Raw genomic sequence first — 17,895 nt, 5'->3', positions numbered from 1 at the left:
ACAATGAACTCTCCTGTTCTGATGGCCAGGGACTGTGCTCAGCCCTTCACAGGGATATAGCACTTTATCCTTAAAACAGTGTTGGAGACAGGACCATCATCACCACTACCACCTAACAGGTGAGGTAAGTTAAGACTCAGTACACAGTATCCCAATCGTTACCTTACCAGTTCAGTTCACTCTCTCAGTCATTTCTGACTCTTTGTGACCCCATGGACTGCAGCACGCCATGCCTCCCTGTCCATCACCAACTCCCTGAGCTTGCTCAAACACATGTCCATTGAATCTGTGATGCTATCTAACCATCTCTTCCTCTGTCACCCTCTTCTCCTCCCGCCTTCAATCTTTCCCAGCATCAGGGTCTTTTCCAACGAGTCAGCTCTTTGCATCAGGTGACCAAAGTACTGGAGTTTCAGCTTCAGCCATCAGTCCTCCCAAAGAATATTCTGGACTGATTTCCTTTAAGATTGACTAGTTTGATCTCCTTGCAGTCCAAGGCACTTTCAAGAGTCTTCTCCAACACCATAGGTCAAAAGCACGAATTCTTTAGCACTCAGCTTTCTTTATGATCCAACTCTGACATCGAAAAACCATAATTTTGACCATACAGAACTTTGTTGGCACAGTAACATCTTTGCTTTTTAATATGCTGCATAGGTTTGTCATAACTCTTCTTCCAAGGAGCAAGGGTCAGGGGTGTGACAGGCCTCAGAACTAGCAGTCTGACTTAAGAACTCAATTGTTTTCTAGCATCTAGCAATTAAACACGGTACCTACCATATTGCACAACACTGGCAGAATAGACTTCTTTTCTCCTTTGCTTAGAAGGCCCTCTGATTGGATCCCAGGTCCGCCTGGGTCCTGATGTGCACTGGCTTGCTCCTCTGCCATGGGCTCCCTAAGGGGAGAGAGTGACATTTATATCTTTGTAACAAAGACCTGGCCCATCTTAGGAACTCTATTTGTAGCAGCGAAATGGAGTGAATTCATCCTTTACAGATTTTCCGTTTTTGCCTTCATATTCCCTATAATCTACCCAAATGGGATTCTTTGCTATTCCCCACACTGCGCTCTGGGCTATATTTACTGAGACGCCTTTGTACATATGCAGATCTGCACTCAAGTGAAATTCCAGCAGCCCTCTGTCCTGAGGCTTATCCACTCGTCGATCAGGTGTGGGCTCCCTGCATGCTCCCGTCTGTCCACACTTTCCTTGAAGAACTACATCCCTCATCATCTCTACTTCACTTAGGTGTTCGCGAGATCTACTTTAAAAATATGTATCATTGAAGTTTTCACATAATGGGTACTCAGTAGGGATTAACTGAATTAAAAGCTAAGAAATAATTTAAACTGGTTGACTTGGTTTCCTGTAAAAGGAAGAGGTTCAAACTCATGGGCACTGAGGGGTACTCACTTTTTTTTCATCTCTATGTTATGAAACATGGGTTAGCAATAATGCAGCTCCTCCGTCCATGGGATTCTCCAGGCAAGAATACTGGAGTGGGTTGCCATTTCCTTCTCCAGGGGATCTTCCCCATCCAGGGATCGAACCTGGGTTTCCCGCATTGGAGGCAGATGCTTTAACCTCTGAGCCACCAGGGAAGCCCGATGGCCTCTTTACTTTTCAACAAATACATGCTCTTTGATCTGATTAGTTTTTGCCTATCTGTATGTAAACAAATTTCTATAAAATGCCAATTTTTTTCATTTAAATTACTAGAAAGATTTAACAGCTTTTAGACACTAAGGAATTTCTCTTTTATAATAAACCAGTGACACTCTTTTCAATGACATTTAAGTGCATTCATGTTTGAATAGTGGTAACAAGGTTAAAAATGTTCCAACAGAGTGACATGATATTAAACCTTCATCTATTAGGTTCAACAAATGTTTACTAAGTTTCTACTGTGTACAGGCACAATCCTTGGTAAGACTCTGTGAAGAACAAAGAAGGGTTACACACAGTCCTTTAGGTGAACATCAGTAAATGCAGACAGGACAAGTTATACAACACAAGGGAAACCCTAGCATAGGCTCCAGCAGAAACGCAAAGTGCTGAAAAGATATACAAAGAAAAAGGAGGTTCAATTTTTTGAAAACTCATTAGAACATTTGTTCTTTCATTCCACACACCAACTTGCTAATAATGGTAGTCTAGAATATGTGATTGTGAGTACAAATAATGGATTAAAAAAGTAATAGAAATTAAATTTTAAAAGTAATGGAAAGTAATAAGCTTAAAATCAATTTATAGAAATTTTTAACATGACAAATTTTAGAGAAAAAAAGACCATAATTTTATTATCATCCCACAATTATTTTCATTTGTATATGTTAGATATCTATTTGTATATACCAATGACACACAATTCTGGATACAGCCACTTTAATTCATGAAGAAAGAAGGATATCCACGTGTTTTAGCACTAAGCAAACTTCAAACCATAGCCTGTGTGACACACATTTCTGCGTTAGCCTATAGCAAGCCAGCTTTCTTAAACTGGAAAATTAGAAATAATAGGAAAAGATTTCATGGGGCAGTTAAGAGAATTAGATAAAATAATTTATGGAAAGTGACAATAGCTGTCACCACATAAAAGTTCAGAGACAGCTCTTAAAATCATCATTTTACTTTCAATCTCATTTTTGGCTTTCCCTGAATTATGAAAAGCCTTTGTATTCACAGTATAGTAGTTTGAAATATCAAGAAATAGGCAGATAAACTCCAAAGGGATAACAGTAGCAGACAACACAGCAGCTTCCAAAGGTTCAGCACAATGATATACCAAGGTAGGATCCGAAGGCTGACTGTCTGGTTCTGGCTCGGGTGCTGTGGGAACCCACGCTGTTGATGGGGACAACAAAAACACCAGTTCCCTTTACCCCGTGACATAAGGAGATGCAGGGGCAGTGGTCCTGCCCCCCCCTCCCCCCTCTGAACAAGATGTCCCAGAAACACCAGACAGCCCAGGGATCACCTTCTCTGCCTGCAGACAGCACCAGAGGGCTCGATGAGGACTCACAGCAAGTCCAGAATAAAGCAGGCCAGAACTGGACTGCAAGGGCTCTGAAAGTTAATCTGCCTCTGGAAATAAAGCCCAAAATGTAAGTCAGAAACTACACACTCAGCTAAACAAAATGACTGCATGTCCTCTTTACAGAAGACGAAGTCTCCTAACATAATAACCGAACATTAAAGTCTCCAAACATTAATAACCAAATACATTTCATACAACTGAAAAATAATCTATCCTGTTCTGAACTGGAAAACACACATCTGAAGGAGAAAAGACGCTCAGCTGATGGAGATATTACGATAAATCAAGTATTGGGATTATCCGACAAAGATTTTAGAGCGGACACCATAAATGTGCTTCTGGAATAAATTATCTTGAAACCAATGGAAAAAAATGGGAAAACGTCAATAAAGAAACAGAAATCATAAAAAGAGAACCAGGTAGAAGTACAGGAATGAAAAAAAAATAACAAAAATTTTAGCTGGATGATCTCAACAATAGAGTGAAGATCAAAAACAAGTCAGTGAACTTGAAGACAGATCAGTAGGATTTACCCAGTTTGAATGAGATTGGAAGAAATAAACAGAGCCCAGGAGTCTGTGGGATAATAATAATGCAATGATCTAATATTTGAAACATCAGAATCTCAGAAAGAAGAGTGTGAACTAAAAAAGTACTCAGAAACAGTGGTTGAACAGTCCCTAAGTCTGATAATAGATATCACATACACACAAACATACACTTTTCATAATTAGAGTCAATATGGAAACATTTCACACAAAACGTAGAAAACTTGCAACTGAATAGCTCCTTTGATCTTTCTCTTTAGGCTATTGTCATGTCTACATACATTATAAATCTTACAAGATTATATTTTTGCTTTAAAAAATCCCATGTATTATAATGAAACTAAGAGACAAAGTAATACTTTTTTATTTAGATATTTGCCATTTCAGAGTTTCTCTATTGCTTCTTGAAGATCTGAATTTCTACTTGGCATCATATCCATTTAGCATTTATTTACTTCACTGAGCAGAGTTATAATAGCTGCTCTAAGATCCTTGGTGGGTAATTTCAACATCTTGGTCATCTTAGAGTAGGTCTTGGGTGCTAAGCCTTTTCTCCGAATCTGGGTCACATTATTCTGGATCTTCTTATGCTGTATAATTCCTGATGGAATAATGAACGTGAAGAAGTGGTGGGCTCTGGATTTGGTATATTCTTTTGGAGAGTGTTGACTCTTTTCTAAGGCGATTGATTTCATTGGATTCAAATTGCAAATTCTCCTGGGCGGTAGATAAAATCTTGGTTCAGTTGGTGTATCTTTAGCTGCCCTATACATGAATGTTGTTCAGGGGTCATTCAAGGTCATGGGGAGTTTAAACACAGAACTCAGGGCTCCTCATCTCAAACTGTCTTCTGAAATTCCCCCTTCTCAGGAGTTGTGGTTGCCCAGACTGCCTGCTGACTCTTCAAGACAGAAAGATAGTGGGTTGAAACTGACTTTGTCCCACTCTCAGGATAAAAACTGTTTACCTCCAGCTGGTCTCTTCCTCCAAATTCCACAGCCTTCTAGAAGCTGTCTGCATTTGCTCATTCTCCAGAATGGTTTTTTCCAGAATCTAGAGCTGGGTTCAGTTGGAGCTTACTCCTCAATGGAAGCAGAAACCTCCCTGAAATTTTGATGGGAAATTTCTTTAAAACCCAAAATTAAGTTTGGAAGAATGACCTTTTTTAAACATCCATCCTTTTCAATCAAGATGCTGCCTTGTCTAGACACGTTTCTTTGATGTGTCAGTAAAATTTTCTTCATATAAATCTTGCACATTTTTTAGTAGATAATCTCTAAATTTATTATTTTATTTGCCTATATTTCCTTGTAATTAATTTGCTGATTTTGGGGACTAGAATTTATGGAATCCTGGTTTGCACTAGGCCTTTCCGCTTGTTGTTGTACAATCAACACGTAGTTACTTTCTGAATGCACACCCTGTGTACTTCACATCAGTCATTAACACCATCAATGGCCCAATTGAGCTCTAAAATTACCCTTTTGAGCAATTAAGATCACTGATCTTAGGTTGGTTCTGTGTCTCTTCAGTGTAAAATTTCAAGCACATGGTGATGAAATATGCTCTTTCCTTGTTGGTAATTTTATATGCTGTTAACTTCCAGAGTGCTGCAGGGACTATTTGGTTTCAGAAGGGGCATGAGGGTCCAGCCATCTTCCATGCTATCCTTTAAAATAGATTGAACCAGCTCTGAATGGAATTTTCCATAAACATGCAGAAATGCATTGAGATTAATATTTTTCTTTTCTTTTGGGAAATAATTATACCTAAACTAAATTTTTTAATAAGAGGGGAGTTAAAACTAGAAATTAAAAAATAATAGCACATTAAGCTTTTGAAATGAACTTAAGCAATTAATTAACAGGCATTAAATCATGAGCAGAAAAGTTTAAACCAACTTCTCTTTTAAAGATATACAGATGACTTCTTTTCTTAAATGTTACTTTTATATTCTGAATCCCCATAGCTTTTCACAAAAATGTGTTTGAAGTTATACATGTGTTCAGCATGTCTCTAGCATCTTGAGGAACTTGATGTTTGTTGAATAGAATAAAAAGAAAGAAAATATTTTCTATAGAGAAGATTCCATTTCTTACATTTCACTTAGGAAAACAAGAAGTTCCTTTAATCATATATTATGAATAGTGGTGATACATGAGAAATTATTCATCACAGACAGAATACTGCATTATTTTATTGAACTGCACACTCCTCTCCTGAAAGAAAAAAAAAAATTACTGCTTCCCTGAATAAGTTAAAACAGACCAAGAACATATTAACAATACTTTATTGTCATAACTAAATAGGTTAAATATACATTATAAATGGAATATATTGTATATTTGATGAAACGTATAGCATTCATCAAGCAAAAAAGAAATATACACAGCCATTGAATGGAAAGATGACACACTTAAATGAATAGCTCTCAAATACTAGAAACTTAGCATCCTGGAATAATGTTTATTCCTGGCCCATTTTGTGCCCACTGGAAAAAATTGCACTGTTTTTCCTTCCCAAGAGGGCACACAAAAAAATTCTTTCCATTATTCGGTCCAATCTTCAACACTGTTCTCATGATGGAGCGTTTGCCATGGTTGCAGAATGGGAAGGACAAATCTGCCCACTGGAGAGAAACAGATGGTAAAGTTTAGATGGAAGTAGACTGATGAGATGTATTTGATTAGTACCTTGTTGTTTCCACTCCTTTTCCTATTAACCTGACATTGTAAGATACATGTAAGTCATTAGTTATTGCCCTTTAAAAGCCTTATATCCTATAAGTAGCTTCTCTAACAAATTTGCCTGAACCACACGAGAAATTGTCATAATTCCAAGTCTCCTTCTTCCAAAGGCTTACTTACAGAAGTTCCTTCACTTTATTGAAAATCTCACTGTAAAGTAAATCAGCAATGTTCCTGCTATAGATCTGTTTCAGTTAAAGCTATTAAGATCAAAGATTTGTTATGACTTTAATACTAAACTTTCTTACTCTCTTAGGAAAAGAATCCCATACAGAATTACCCAGACTAATTACTACCAGATTCCACTGTATTATTCTTATCCTTATTAATTTTGGCCTCAAGAGGCCTTTACCAAGAAGGCTGTGATTAATATTGTTAATAATATTTTCTCCAGTAAGTCTATACAAGCTTCTAGGGGAGATGTGTACGTTGAGTCAGATGGAGTCACGTCTCGGACAGGGGCTAGGCTCTGAAATCATGATCACATCTTCCCTGGGGAATTCCTTAGGAAGACACCACATTGAAGACAGATATCTTCTCTCTCAGTAAGCCCAACCAGCAAACTTCTGCTCCAGCACTGAAACAGATTCATCTTTTCTTTTTCCAGTCTTTCATCAGATAAAGCAGTTGGAGAGAACATGTATCTTTAAAACTTAAGGTGACAGTCAGCAGCGTGAGGCTCACAATGAGGAAGGAAGGAAGACTGACCTGAAGGACCCAGGTTCCTGTCTTCTGTCTCATAGTCATTTGGAGGGACAAACTCAGACTGAAAGACTGAGGAATCACCTACATCTAAACTGTTACTGTGTCATCACTTTTTTTGGCTAAGCCTGTGTAGTAGGATTCGCCGAGCTTATTGTAAACCCAGAGCGTGTAAATTAGTTTCCCAGGTACCTCTACTCAGTGCATAAACCAAAGGTCTGGATGTCACTCTGTGCCGGGAGCCAGCATGGGAGATCCCACCCATGACAAAGTCATGCAGAGAGACCTGACGGGCAAGACGAGTCAGGTCTCAAGGGGTCCTCTGCCTGAGCATCTACCCCGAAACCAAAATCTGTTTACTGCCTGCTATACTATACTCTTCTGACATGACAGGGGGCTATCCCCGACCACCTTTCTCTGGAAAAAGTTAACTTAGAGCTCCAACTGGTCTCCTGCATATGAAAGGAATGTTTCACCTCAAACTCCTTTGATGGCTCTCTAACTTGCCTAACAGGTTTAACTACACATGTGATTGTTTACAGCCCCCCAACTGAGAGAGGCACGAAGCTTAAAGCATCTTAAAGCTATAGAGCCCTTTGCTAAAAAGCTAAAAATTATATTGGTGATGGGTTTCACTGTTGAGTCAATGACTGCTGCCACACCTCCAATCATCTTCATCTTTTAGGCACCTGAAGGATATTAATCAATGTAATTGGGATATAGAGAAAGGAATATAGTAGTTTTGATGTTAGCAACACTAGACTTTTGAGTTAGTAAACTTTCTCTTTGTTATAAATCACTGTACTCCTCTTTCTTTGTTATAAATCGTTGTGTCCTTGCTATGTAAGAATGTAACCTTAATTAGTGCTTTCTGAGAGTGGCACCAGACTTTGGGAAGAACAACACTATTAAGGCAAATAAGTTTTCTGGTTGACAGAACCTTATCAGAAAAGGGCTGTAAAATGCTAATAGGCCTTTTGGCCAGAAGTTGATGTAAATCACCTAAGACTTGTGTATACAGCTAGGTATCCAGAGAGAAAGCCTGGTCTCGATAAGAGTCAGGGCTGCTGATGCTGCATAATTTTATAGTATCCATTGATCTCTATGTACAACCAAAAGTATAAAAAGCTTTCCTGAACAATAAAGGATGGACCAGTTTCTCAGACCAGCTTCTCGAACTGGTTTCTTGGAAATCTGGCTCCCCCCGTGTCGACACTCTCTCCCTCCCTCTTCTTTTCAGGCTGAATTCCCATCTGGAGTGTGAGGCTCACCATGTCTACTTACTTGCCCTGGCTTCTAAGACCCACGCGAGAGGGAGCCCAAGGTGGGGCACCCTCCACTATTCAAGCTGGTGCCGGTGGCCTACATAGATGGTGCAAACCTCTTGTCTCGAAGTTTTATTAGCTCTCCGCGTAAAGCAAGTTATTCAGCTTCTTTTCTCCACTAAATTTTCCTACTACACTACTTTTTCCTAATCTCTCTTTATATTTCTAAATAAATAAGTTTTTCCTCGCCTACTCTGTCTCCCCTTCAAATTACCCTGGATCCACCAGGGCTGGACCCCAGCAACTGAAGTCAGGAAAAGCAAATATCTATCTTGGATTATCAGTCCCTGGTAAGTGACTTGGTTACTTTTCTTTCTGTAAACCAAGGGACACTTCTACCTGTACTGGTGGCTACAAATATACTCTAATAACGGAACAGCTGTCATTGAATTAATTTTTCTTTTTGGGATGAACACCTTCAAATTTTAACAACACCAGTACAGCTTTTATATTTAAAGATAAAACCATAAATGGTTAGATATTTGCTACATTTTAGTGGCCTAAGTATTCAATGACACAATCATTAAGCTTGATGAATCATACACATACTTCAAAAAATCCACACTGTGCTTCTCTTGGTAGAGGACAAGCATAGAAGTGCCTGCCCTTGTTTTCTCCACTCTTCCTCACCACTCGGAGAGCGCAGGGGCGGCCGTGTTTACTGCAGCGGGGACTGCCGGCATTTAACAAACGAGGACCATCTGTCATATTGCTTTGAAGTTCACTGTAATGACAAGTTACAAAATAACTGCAGCACAACAGGGCTAAAAGGGATCATTCACATCACCTCACCTCCACATTAGAATCCTTCCTGTACAGAGAAATGGTGCCAAAAAGGGACCGTGGTCAACTTCACATAATTACGTACGCTCCTGCTGCTGCTGCTGCTAAGTCGCTTCAGTCCTGTCCAACTCTGTGCGACCCCATAGACGGCAGCCCGCCAGGCTCCCCTGTCCCTGGGATTCTCCAGGCAAGAACACTGGAGTGGGTTGCCATTTCCTTCTCCAATGCATGAAAGTGAAGTCGCTCAGCCATGTCCGACTCTTAGGTCATTCTAATTCTTGGTTTTCCCAGGTAATTCTAATTTACTTCCAAAGGTACCTATTTATGCAAATTTAATTTAAATTAGACATGTAATTCAAATTTCTCAAGAATAAAAACAGCTGACTTGCACATCCAATCTTCTTAGTTTTCATTTGTGACATTTGGTTATTTTCTTACCCAACATGACTGGGTGGCCACTTTTATTTCCCCTAAAATATGCTCAAGTCCAACAGCTCCCTGACCCCAAAACGAGCAAGAGTCACAATCTTCTCTAATTATTTTCTCATGGGTAGCAGACTGTCATCAGTGGCTCTGACAAGGCCAAAGAGATCACTCTTTCTACTGCCCACTCTAAAGATAATTTTCTATGCTTTGCTTTGATCAAGGCTACATAATAGTTGCAATCATATTTCAGCAGGCTGCCGCCAGAGCAGAAAGGTGTATTCTGTAAAGCTAGCAAGGAAGCTTTATTCTTCCTCATGATTAGATCAAGAGCAGCTGGAGGTTATCCCTGTATACAGTGTATAAAGGTCAGAAGCTGGCCTTCCACTGTATATGGAATTTTCTCTTCAAAAAGGAGCTTCATGATTTAATTTTTATACTTTGCATAATTTTAATAATGCCTTTATAATAGTCTTTTTAATAAACCAATTGAAGAGAAAAAGAGCCCTTATTAAAAACAGAAGCCCTTCCCCTAATAGCCCAATTTTAAATTTCTAAATGATAAAGTTCCTCCTTTCTTTTGTTAATTTCTGAAGAACAAAATACCATTCTCAAGTGATTTTTAAAAAAATACTTATAAATCCTAAACTATATGCTTTACATACTCGTTCCTATAATATCTCAAGGCATCATATCTCATCAAAATGTTCAGAGTGTGAGATATTTTTTCCAGTTTCAATTGAGATATAATTGACATACAAGGGATCTTTTATTTGTGATGAAGTTGGTCTACACTTGTTTATAAAAGACATTTAACTATATCGCTTTAAATGGACTCAAACATCCTGAGGGTAGTTTCTGAAGCTGTTTGTGCAGCCGCGTCTATGAGATGAAATCAGCTGTGGGCATTGTGAAGAAACTGTTATTATTAAATATTCCTCAGCAGGTATTTTGTTGGTAGCACTTTCAGTGTGGGGGATGGTGGCTTATTATTTAGAATCACAGGGAACACTAACCAGAAATAAATAAGGTGAAGGGCAAAACACTTCTCTTTTCCATCTCCTTTGGTTTCATCAGTGCCTCCAAAAGAGTAAATATTAAAATGTTAACTCCAAGAGAAGCTAAACATTTAGATAGTTGTAGAGAAGTTGAGTGATTTCAAAATCAAAGCAAGAGGGCAGTAAATAATGCTTACAAAAAATTTAGAGGAGGAGAAAATAAAGTTAAAAATCTTAAGAGAAGGAACTAAACTGATGCTTTCTTTTAAAAAGTATACATATGCAAACATAATTTTATTATTTGGAAGGCTGGGGTTAACAAACATTTTTGAACCCACTTGCTTCAACCTAGAGATCTCCAGCTTCACAAATCCAGGGAGAGGTTTAGATTCCCTTATTAGTAAAGCTATTTTGGAGAGGAGGATGGTGGAAGATAGGATCAACGTAGGAAGGAAAGACTCCAGTGTCTCTCGTAAGTTCCTCATTTCTGTCTTCCATTCCCTTTCTTCCTTAGTATAATGATAAATTAAAAAACACCATATGCTATCTTATCCTGGCCCTCTGAGTATGGCCCATTGACCAGAAGCTTCAGGATTACCGGGCAGCTCCTCAGAATCATCTGCCTCTACACCAGATGGCTGGCAGAATCAGAACCCCAGAGACTGAATATGCACACAGTACGTGTCAGAGTACCGAGTTACTGTGACCAAGAACACACAGGCTCCAAAGACACAACACAAATCTTCATTTCATGATAACAAACATTATCCAGAATAATTAAATGTTCTGATTAACTGAGGAGATTCTGGTTCCTCTTTGTTTCCATCATTACTTTAAAAACTCTCAATAATGTAGCAAAGTGTTTTCTTGGGTAAACAGCATGTGGAATAGTTTTAACTTATTTTGATAACTAGGACTGTTATCTTAAATATTAATATTGGATTACAAATGGTCAGTGGAGGAGGGCATGGCAACCCACTCCATTATTCTTACCTTAAGAATCCCCAAAGAGAGAGGAACCTGGAGAGCTACAGTCCATGTGGTCGCAACACAACTCTACGACTAAGCATGACATAAATGGTCAATGTAATAGATCGGGGTTGGTGAATTTTTTCAGAAGGGACATACGTTTAGGCTCATGGTTTTTTTGGTTTCTGTTGCAAAATATTCAAGTCTGCTGTTTTATCATGAAAAGTAGCCAGAAAGAATATGTAAACCAACCAGAAACGGGACTGTCTCCGTAAAACTTTACTTATTAAAACTGGGAGTGGGCTGTCTTTAGCGCTGCTCACTGTAGTTTGCTGAGGTAAAAGTCATTAGAATCAAGAGTAATGCTTATAATGCACAATAGGTTCTCAATAAATACTTGATAATAAACACTGAACATGTTCAATAAGCATTGTTCAAATAATATTAAACAGATCAGACAAAAGCTATTATCAAAAAGGAGGACATTACCAAGCACAGGTTTTTAATTTTAAAGTGGGTATTTTTTTCAATGACCAATTTATCATGATTTAACTTACTATACAGATCAGGTGATTATAATAAAAATATTATCTAATTTTTTTTAATTAATCAGTCTCACTGAATGTATATTTTGTAGTTCAGTAGTATTTCAAGGATCACAGCAAACAAACAAACAGAGGTTAAATGACTCATCCTGGATGGTCCCAGGTGGCTCTGACATTCTTGGGGACTGAAAACCCCAAAAGGTGACCCAGGAGCATGTACAAGGTGTTAGTGCTTCACTGGTGATTAGAGGTAGAATTTGGCAACCTGATGGCAGCAGACTGATTTTATCTCATTTCTCTGATCTATATGAGCCTTTGTATCAGCTCAGGAAAAACTTCAACCTAAAACACATGTATGATTTCTTTGAAGTGGTATCACTGTGTTTTGCTCTGTATTTACAATAATTGGATCAAAGACTTAAAACTGTCTAACAGTCATTCTTAACTGCTTAAAAATTGGTTCAACTATCTAATTTATAATCCAGTAGCTGGATTCAATTCAAATCTGTCTAAAGACCAATCTGAAAATATGCCCTGTCAACATAGTATGTATCATGTGGTGATGAGATCAGTAATTAAGAGAACAAAAGGCAAATTAATTACCATATAATTATTAAAGAAAAAATGAACTGGCTATCACTTCTCTGAGTGGACCACCTGCTTTAATCCTATTATGTTGTGAGCTTCTGCTCAGCATCTTGTCCATGAGATGAACACTATAGCTGTCAGACAAGGAGAAAAATGAAATAAATGACAGTAATTTGCAATTTATTCCTTGTAAAGTAGCTGGGTGCAGAAGGGCTGCTGGGTGAATGTATTTCATCACTTGACATTTATTCTGCTAGTTGATCTTGATTGATTTTAGAGTCGCATTCCTGGGGTTCTTACATTCAACACATTCGCATGCAGCAGTGTTTCTAAGTAATGCTGTGTGCATGTGATTAATCATATGACCCTATTACTAATGGCTTATGAAGAAATCATTTAAATTTAAGGTTACATTAATGTTTTTTAAATCCCTAATTCATTAGTTAAATTGTCTGAGATTTTCTACAAAGCACTAAGGAAATAAAAATATGCCAAGATACTTCATCTGAGTACAAAAACAGCCACAATATTTTTAAACAATCACATCTGCTTCTTTCCACTTATGGGACACAACAAAAAAGGCTGTTCAAAAACGATTTTCTTTCAGGAAAGCCTCCCAACTTGGGCCCTCTTAACTAGCTCCTTCATGAACTTTCATCATGAAACGTTAATTAGCGTTAGGTGAAGAGATGGTATACTGATCGAGTAGTTAAAAGTTTCCCCTCCATAACTTAACTCAAATGTCTCTATTTTATCAGTATTACAGACAAAAGTCAAACAAGTTATAATAAGTGATTAGGAAGAACAACAAAAAATTAGCCAAGAATAATTTATCAAGATACACTGATGATAAATTTAGAACTAGTATGGGGAACTGGAGATTAAAGCATCTATTGACCAAAAATCATCTCAGAATTCTGTTATGAAATAAGTTACAAGGATTCCCAGAGGTTATTCTAGGTGTGTGCACAGGTGGTCCTTCGCCTCACTACCCAGAGGAATAATCTTTCCATCAGCAAAGACATAGATAATCAGAGGAGAGGGTGGAAACCAGAATCCCTCCTGAGATTACTTCAGAGCCCACCCACAGCAGCTCTTCCCCTGCTCATCTCCCACTGGCAAGAAGACCCACCTTCACGTCATTTAAAATATTCTTCACTTCATGTAAAGATGCTGGATACACAATGTATGCTTTCTGAAGGAAAAGAAAATTGTGGAGAGAAGTCTCTCCCTGATGGAGATACGGTCATCAGGAGCCCCAGACAAAATATTAAATAAGGCTGGAGAAGAACAGGAGGAAGAGCTGCCAATAATCATTAAGGAACAAGGATGACACTGTTTACTAAAGTCACTGTATCTCTGGTGACAGCAATTGGTGTCTTCTCCTGAATGTATATCTGCTGCTGCTGCTAAGTCACTTCAGTCGTGTCCAACTCTGTGTGACCCCAGAGACGGCAGCCAACCAGGCTCCCCCGTCCTTGGGATTCTCCAGGCAAGAACACTGGAATGGGTTGCCATTTCCTTCTCCAATGCATGAAAGTGAAAAGTCAAAGTGAAGTTGCTGTCGTGTATGACTCTTCGCGACCCCATGGACTGCAGCCTACCAGGCCGCCCATGGGATTTTCCAGACAAGAGTATTGGAGTGGGGTGCCATTGCCTTCTTCCAGTAGTCTCTTAAAAACATATGTGGTCTGGTAGTATTCATTAACTGAAATTACAACCTTTTAATTTCATGTCCAAAAGTAGTACACATGCTCTTCAAGCCTTTTTGGTTGAAACAATGCCTGCCACTCTCCTTGGCTGTTTGAAATACAGCCAATTTCTTTAGCAGAAATGTCACTAAAAATATCTCAGATCCCTTTCCTTCAGAACAGAGGACATTTACTAAATGAACAGTTTCCCTGTTAGAAGAACTACCTTTCATTGGAAGAAAAGTTAAAAAAAATAAAACAGAACACTGTTAACAGTGGAGACTGATAACCAGTATGACTCGGGGAGGGAGGGGGATTTAATTATTTGTATTCATAATTTCCAATATTTCCAAACATTCTGTATTAAGCATGTATATAGTTGTCAGAAAAACCAAAACCAAGTTTTCTACGGATGGAGGAAATTCTGTTTTTCATTCCCTTCCCTTCTGTAGTATTATAACCTAGAAGAAGAAAGGGATGCAAATTATTGAATACTGTAAAAGTCTTTCTGGGTTTGCTTTACATTTCCAAGATCAATTAGGCTTCCTTAGCAATGGATGATTCTTCTTCATCCTTAAAACTTAATGCAAATACCTTAAAGACCAAGGTGAGAAGCATCATACCTGTTAGAAAATCCAGGGTTGCAACTTTTAAGATCCGGTGATGAGTAGTGGGTTGTTTTTAATTTTTTATGTGCTGGACTAAATAATTTATACTGAGAGTAGACTATAGGTGATATATTTATTTTGTTAGACGGTTGACTTCCATAGTTTGTTCTCTCCTTGGAGGTGTTCAGTGTATCACTACCACACATGTTAGGAGGAGGGCTTGGAAACTCCCCATCTGGTATATGATTATGGCTTTCTTCTCTTTCCAAAGCACTGTATTTATTGCTGAAATCTGTCAAAACAAGAGTGGTAGTTCCAAATGCAGTTTTCCTGTTGATCTTCACTTTTGCCTTCGGTTTTCCAAAGCTATTACAAGGGTATTTCACTAAGTTGTTAAAGACAGTAGGATTTCCTTCTTTCCTGAGTACTGAATCTGGAAAAAGAGACAAGTAATTCTATAGTATTCCTTTTAATACACTGACTATTTGAAACATCTTTTCATCTGATTAAAACATTCAGTTCATTTATTACAGTGACTTAATGTATATAACTAATAATACAAAGTTAGCTTGAGGAATCCAGAATTAGCCACCTTCTGATTAGGAAATAAAGTATTACATGAAGTGCAAAATTTCAACAACTTCCAGGGACTCAGAGGTGGGTTTAATAAAGATTTATATTTATTATGCTTTATATTGTGTTTTAGCATTTAAAGGTTATTGAGCTATCAATTTTGCAACTGTCAGACCAAATATTAATGCAGTATAGTTAAGAGGGGACATCCCACAAAGCTTTAGATCAGCAGTTAGAGCCTGTATCTAGATCATCACGAATGTGTCTGTGAATGACAAGACCAAGTAAAAGGCTTATTACAAAAAAGTAAAGATGAATTACAAAGATTTACATTTATTAAATATGTTTCAAGAAAGCATCTTAGACTCTGTACTGTAATTTATTCTAAATTGCTCTTGAGATAGATATGCCTTTCATATTCAGAAAAAATAAGAAAATAATTAAGATGTGTAAACGCATTTCAGAATGTCAAAATAAATGTGGAAATCTAAGACTGTGATTTTCTGAGGGCTCTCTGTTGAATGATACTGAAGAAGGGAGGGCCAGAAATAGGAGACACAGTTCCTTCTGCTCCCAGTGAAGCTGTGTAAGGGGTGATGCCTGCCTCTCTGGCCCAGAGAACAAAACACAATATGACAGCTCACACAATGTGGGGTCCAGAAGTCAAGAACGGACTTTCTCCTCTCTAATTGAAGAAAGAAAGAACACTTTTAGAACACAATAGAAGCCACATCAATGAGATGGTTCTTAATCACAGGTTTCCTCTGAGGTTTTACATTCTCTGAACGCATGAAATTGTGAGCTAAGAAGAGTTATTTTGAAGGATTTGAATGAAATCAGTACAATTGTCTGGGTAAAGATTTTAATAACAAGGGGTAGGAGGGATAAAGAAAGAGGAATAAATTCAGCATTTTTCTATTCCACCTGCAAAGATATTCTTACAGAAATCCTCCCTTTCAAATTATGAACCACTTGGACTGAATAACAAACTCAAAAGTTGCTGAAATCTGCATAAAACAACGCTTTATTGAATAATTCATTAGAAACAGAGAACAGATGTGATCATCTCAGTTTTTTGAGATACAAAGGCACACACCATGTCTTCCCTCCCTGTTTAAAAACAAAAAAAAGCGCTCAACAGAATATTAGCATGGTTTACACGCAAAGGCTGGCAATTCTTTTAAACCTTTCAGAAAGAAGGCATTTTAGTTAGTCGTGAAATATCAAAATGGAACAAGATATATACTTGACTTTGTGTAATTTATTCTCTTTGAAATGGCAGGAACTCAGAATCAAAATTAAGTCTTACCTGCAGGCCTTGAAGTCAGGCAAGCATCACATGTCTTAGAAGATGGCTTATTTATTAGAGTACAGACCTCACATGTCCACTGCTCTTCAGATTTCTGGGCCACACAGTCTATAAGATGACCCTCTCTGCTAGAAGGCCAACTGACTGTGGTGTTTCTAACTGGCAGCATGCTAGAAGAGAATGCGTCCTGAAGTTAGTCATTAACACTTTTATTATGGCCTTGTTCTTATACATTCTGGGTACCCCAGAAACAATTACAGAACCACTAATACCCAAATGCTACACATTTACTATTGGTTAGAAGTTCTATGTCTCAGAATGTTTTCACTTGGGTCCTGAAGATTGCTGTTAAAGACAGAACTAACAAAAGTCTTACAGTCGAAGAGCTGTGTATGTGTGCTTTTAAACCAACTAAAAGCAGTTGACCTAACCACTAGGGAGCATTTCTGAACTAATTTTTAAAGTAAGTGGGACTCTTCCTGAAGCAAAACTATCTTTATTCAACCAAATTAGGGAGGAAAAAAGTTATGTAGAAATTAAAGCAATGACCGTTAAGATGAGAAAAGCTTCACATTTACTTTGTGTGCTTCTGGAATTTCTCAACATCTATTCAGCACTGTGGCAATTAGTTGAGCTACAATCTACTATGATAAGAAAGATATCTATACTTAACGTTATTTCCCTTCAAGTAAAACTCTCTCATGTTGATATCTAACTAACAGATTAGTAAGCAAACAGCAAAACCAACCCTAACTTTTGGCATAGACGTAAACTATGATTCTCTACCCTGAACTCCTAATTGACTCTGCGTTGTTAAAGGAAGTGCCTTTCTAAGCTCTGATATAGTCCTGCTCTGTAGCATGTTTCTGAGTCTACGGAGCACATCACATGGCTTAGCAACCAAGGCAGTGTCATGGATTCCTTTCATGTGTCCAAACATTAATATTGAAAAAAAACTCTTCCGGTAAAGGCTTTCTGCCTTACATTTCAGAACATGACTTCTTTGACTTTCAAAGGTAGTCTTGTCTTCTGTAATGTTTTGCTC

General features: G+C 38.0%; 1 protein-coding gene across 1 annotated transcript in view; it reads right to left on the bottom strand.

Moving 5' to 3' along the window:
• Positions 1-6,035: 6,035 nt before the first annotated feature.
• Positions 6,036-17,895, bottom strand: part of NEIL3 (nei like DNA glycosylase 3) — a 45,322-nt gene continuing 33,462 nt past the window's right edge. Inside the window, exons 7-10 of the mRNA XM_052661521.1 lie at positions 16,851-17,020; positions 14,984-15,401; positions 8,913-9,087; positions 6,036-6,218 (exon numbers count right to left, since the gene is read on the bottom strand). Coding sequence (XP_052517481.1) covers positions 6,036-6,218; positions 8,913-9,087; positions 14,984-15,401; positions 16,851-17,020 — 946 coding nt within the window. The remainder of the gene's footprint in view (positions 6,219-8,912; positions 9,088-14,983; positions 15,402-16,850; positions 17,021-17,895) is intronic.

The sequence above is a fragment of the Budorcas taxicolor genome, chromosome 24 (genome assembly GCF_023091745.1).
Source record: "Budorcas taxicolor isolate Tak-1 chromosome 24, Takin1.1, whole genome shotgun sequence".
Classification (NCBI taxonomy): Eukaryota; Metazoa; Chordata; class Mammalia; order Artiodactyla; family Bovidae; genus Budorcas; species Budorcas taxicolor.
This window is presented reverse-complemented; position numbering and strand designations above follow the sequence as displayed.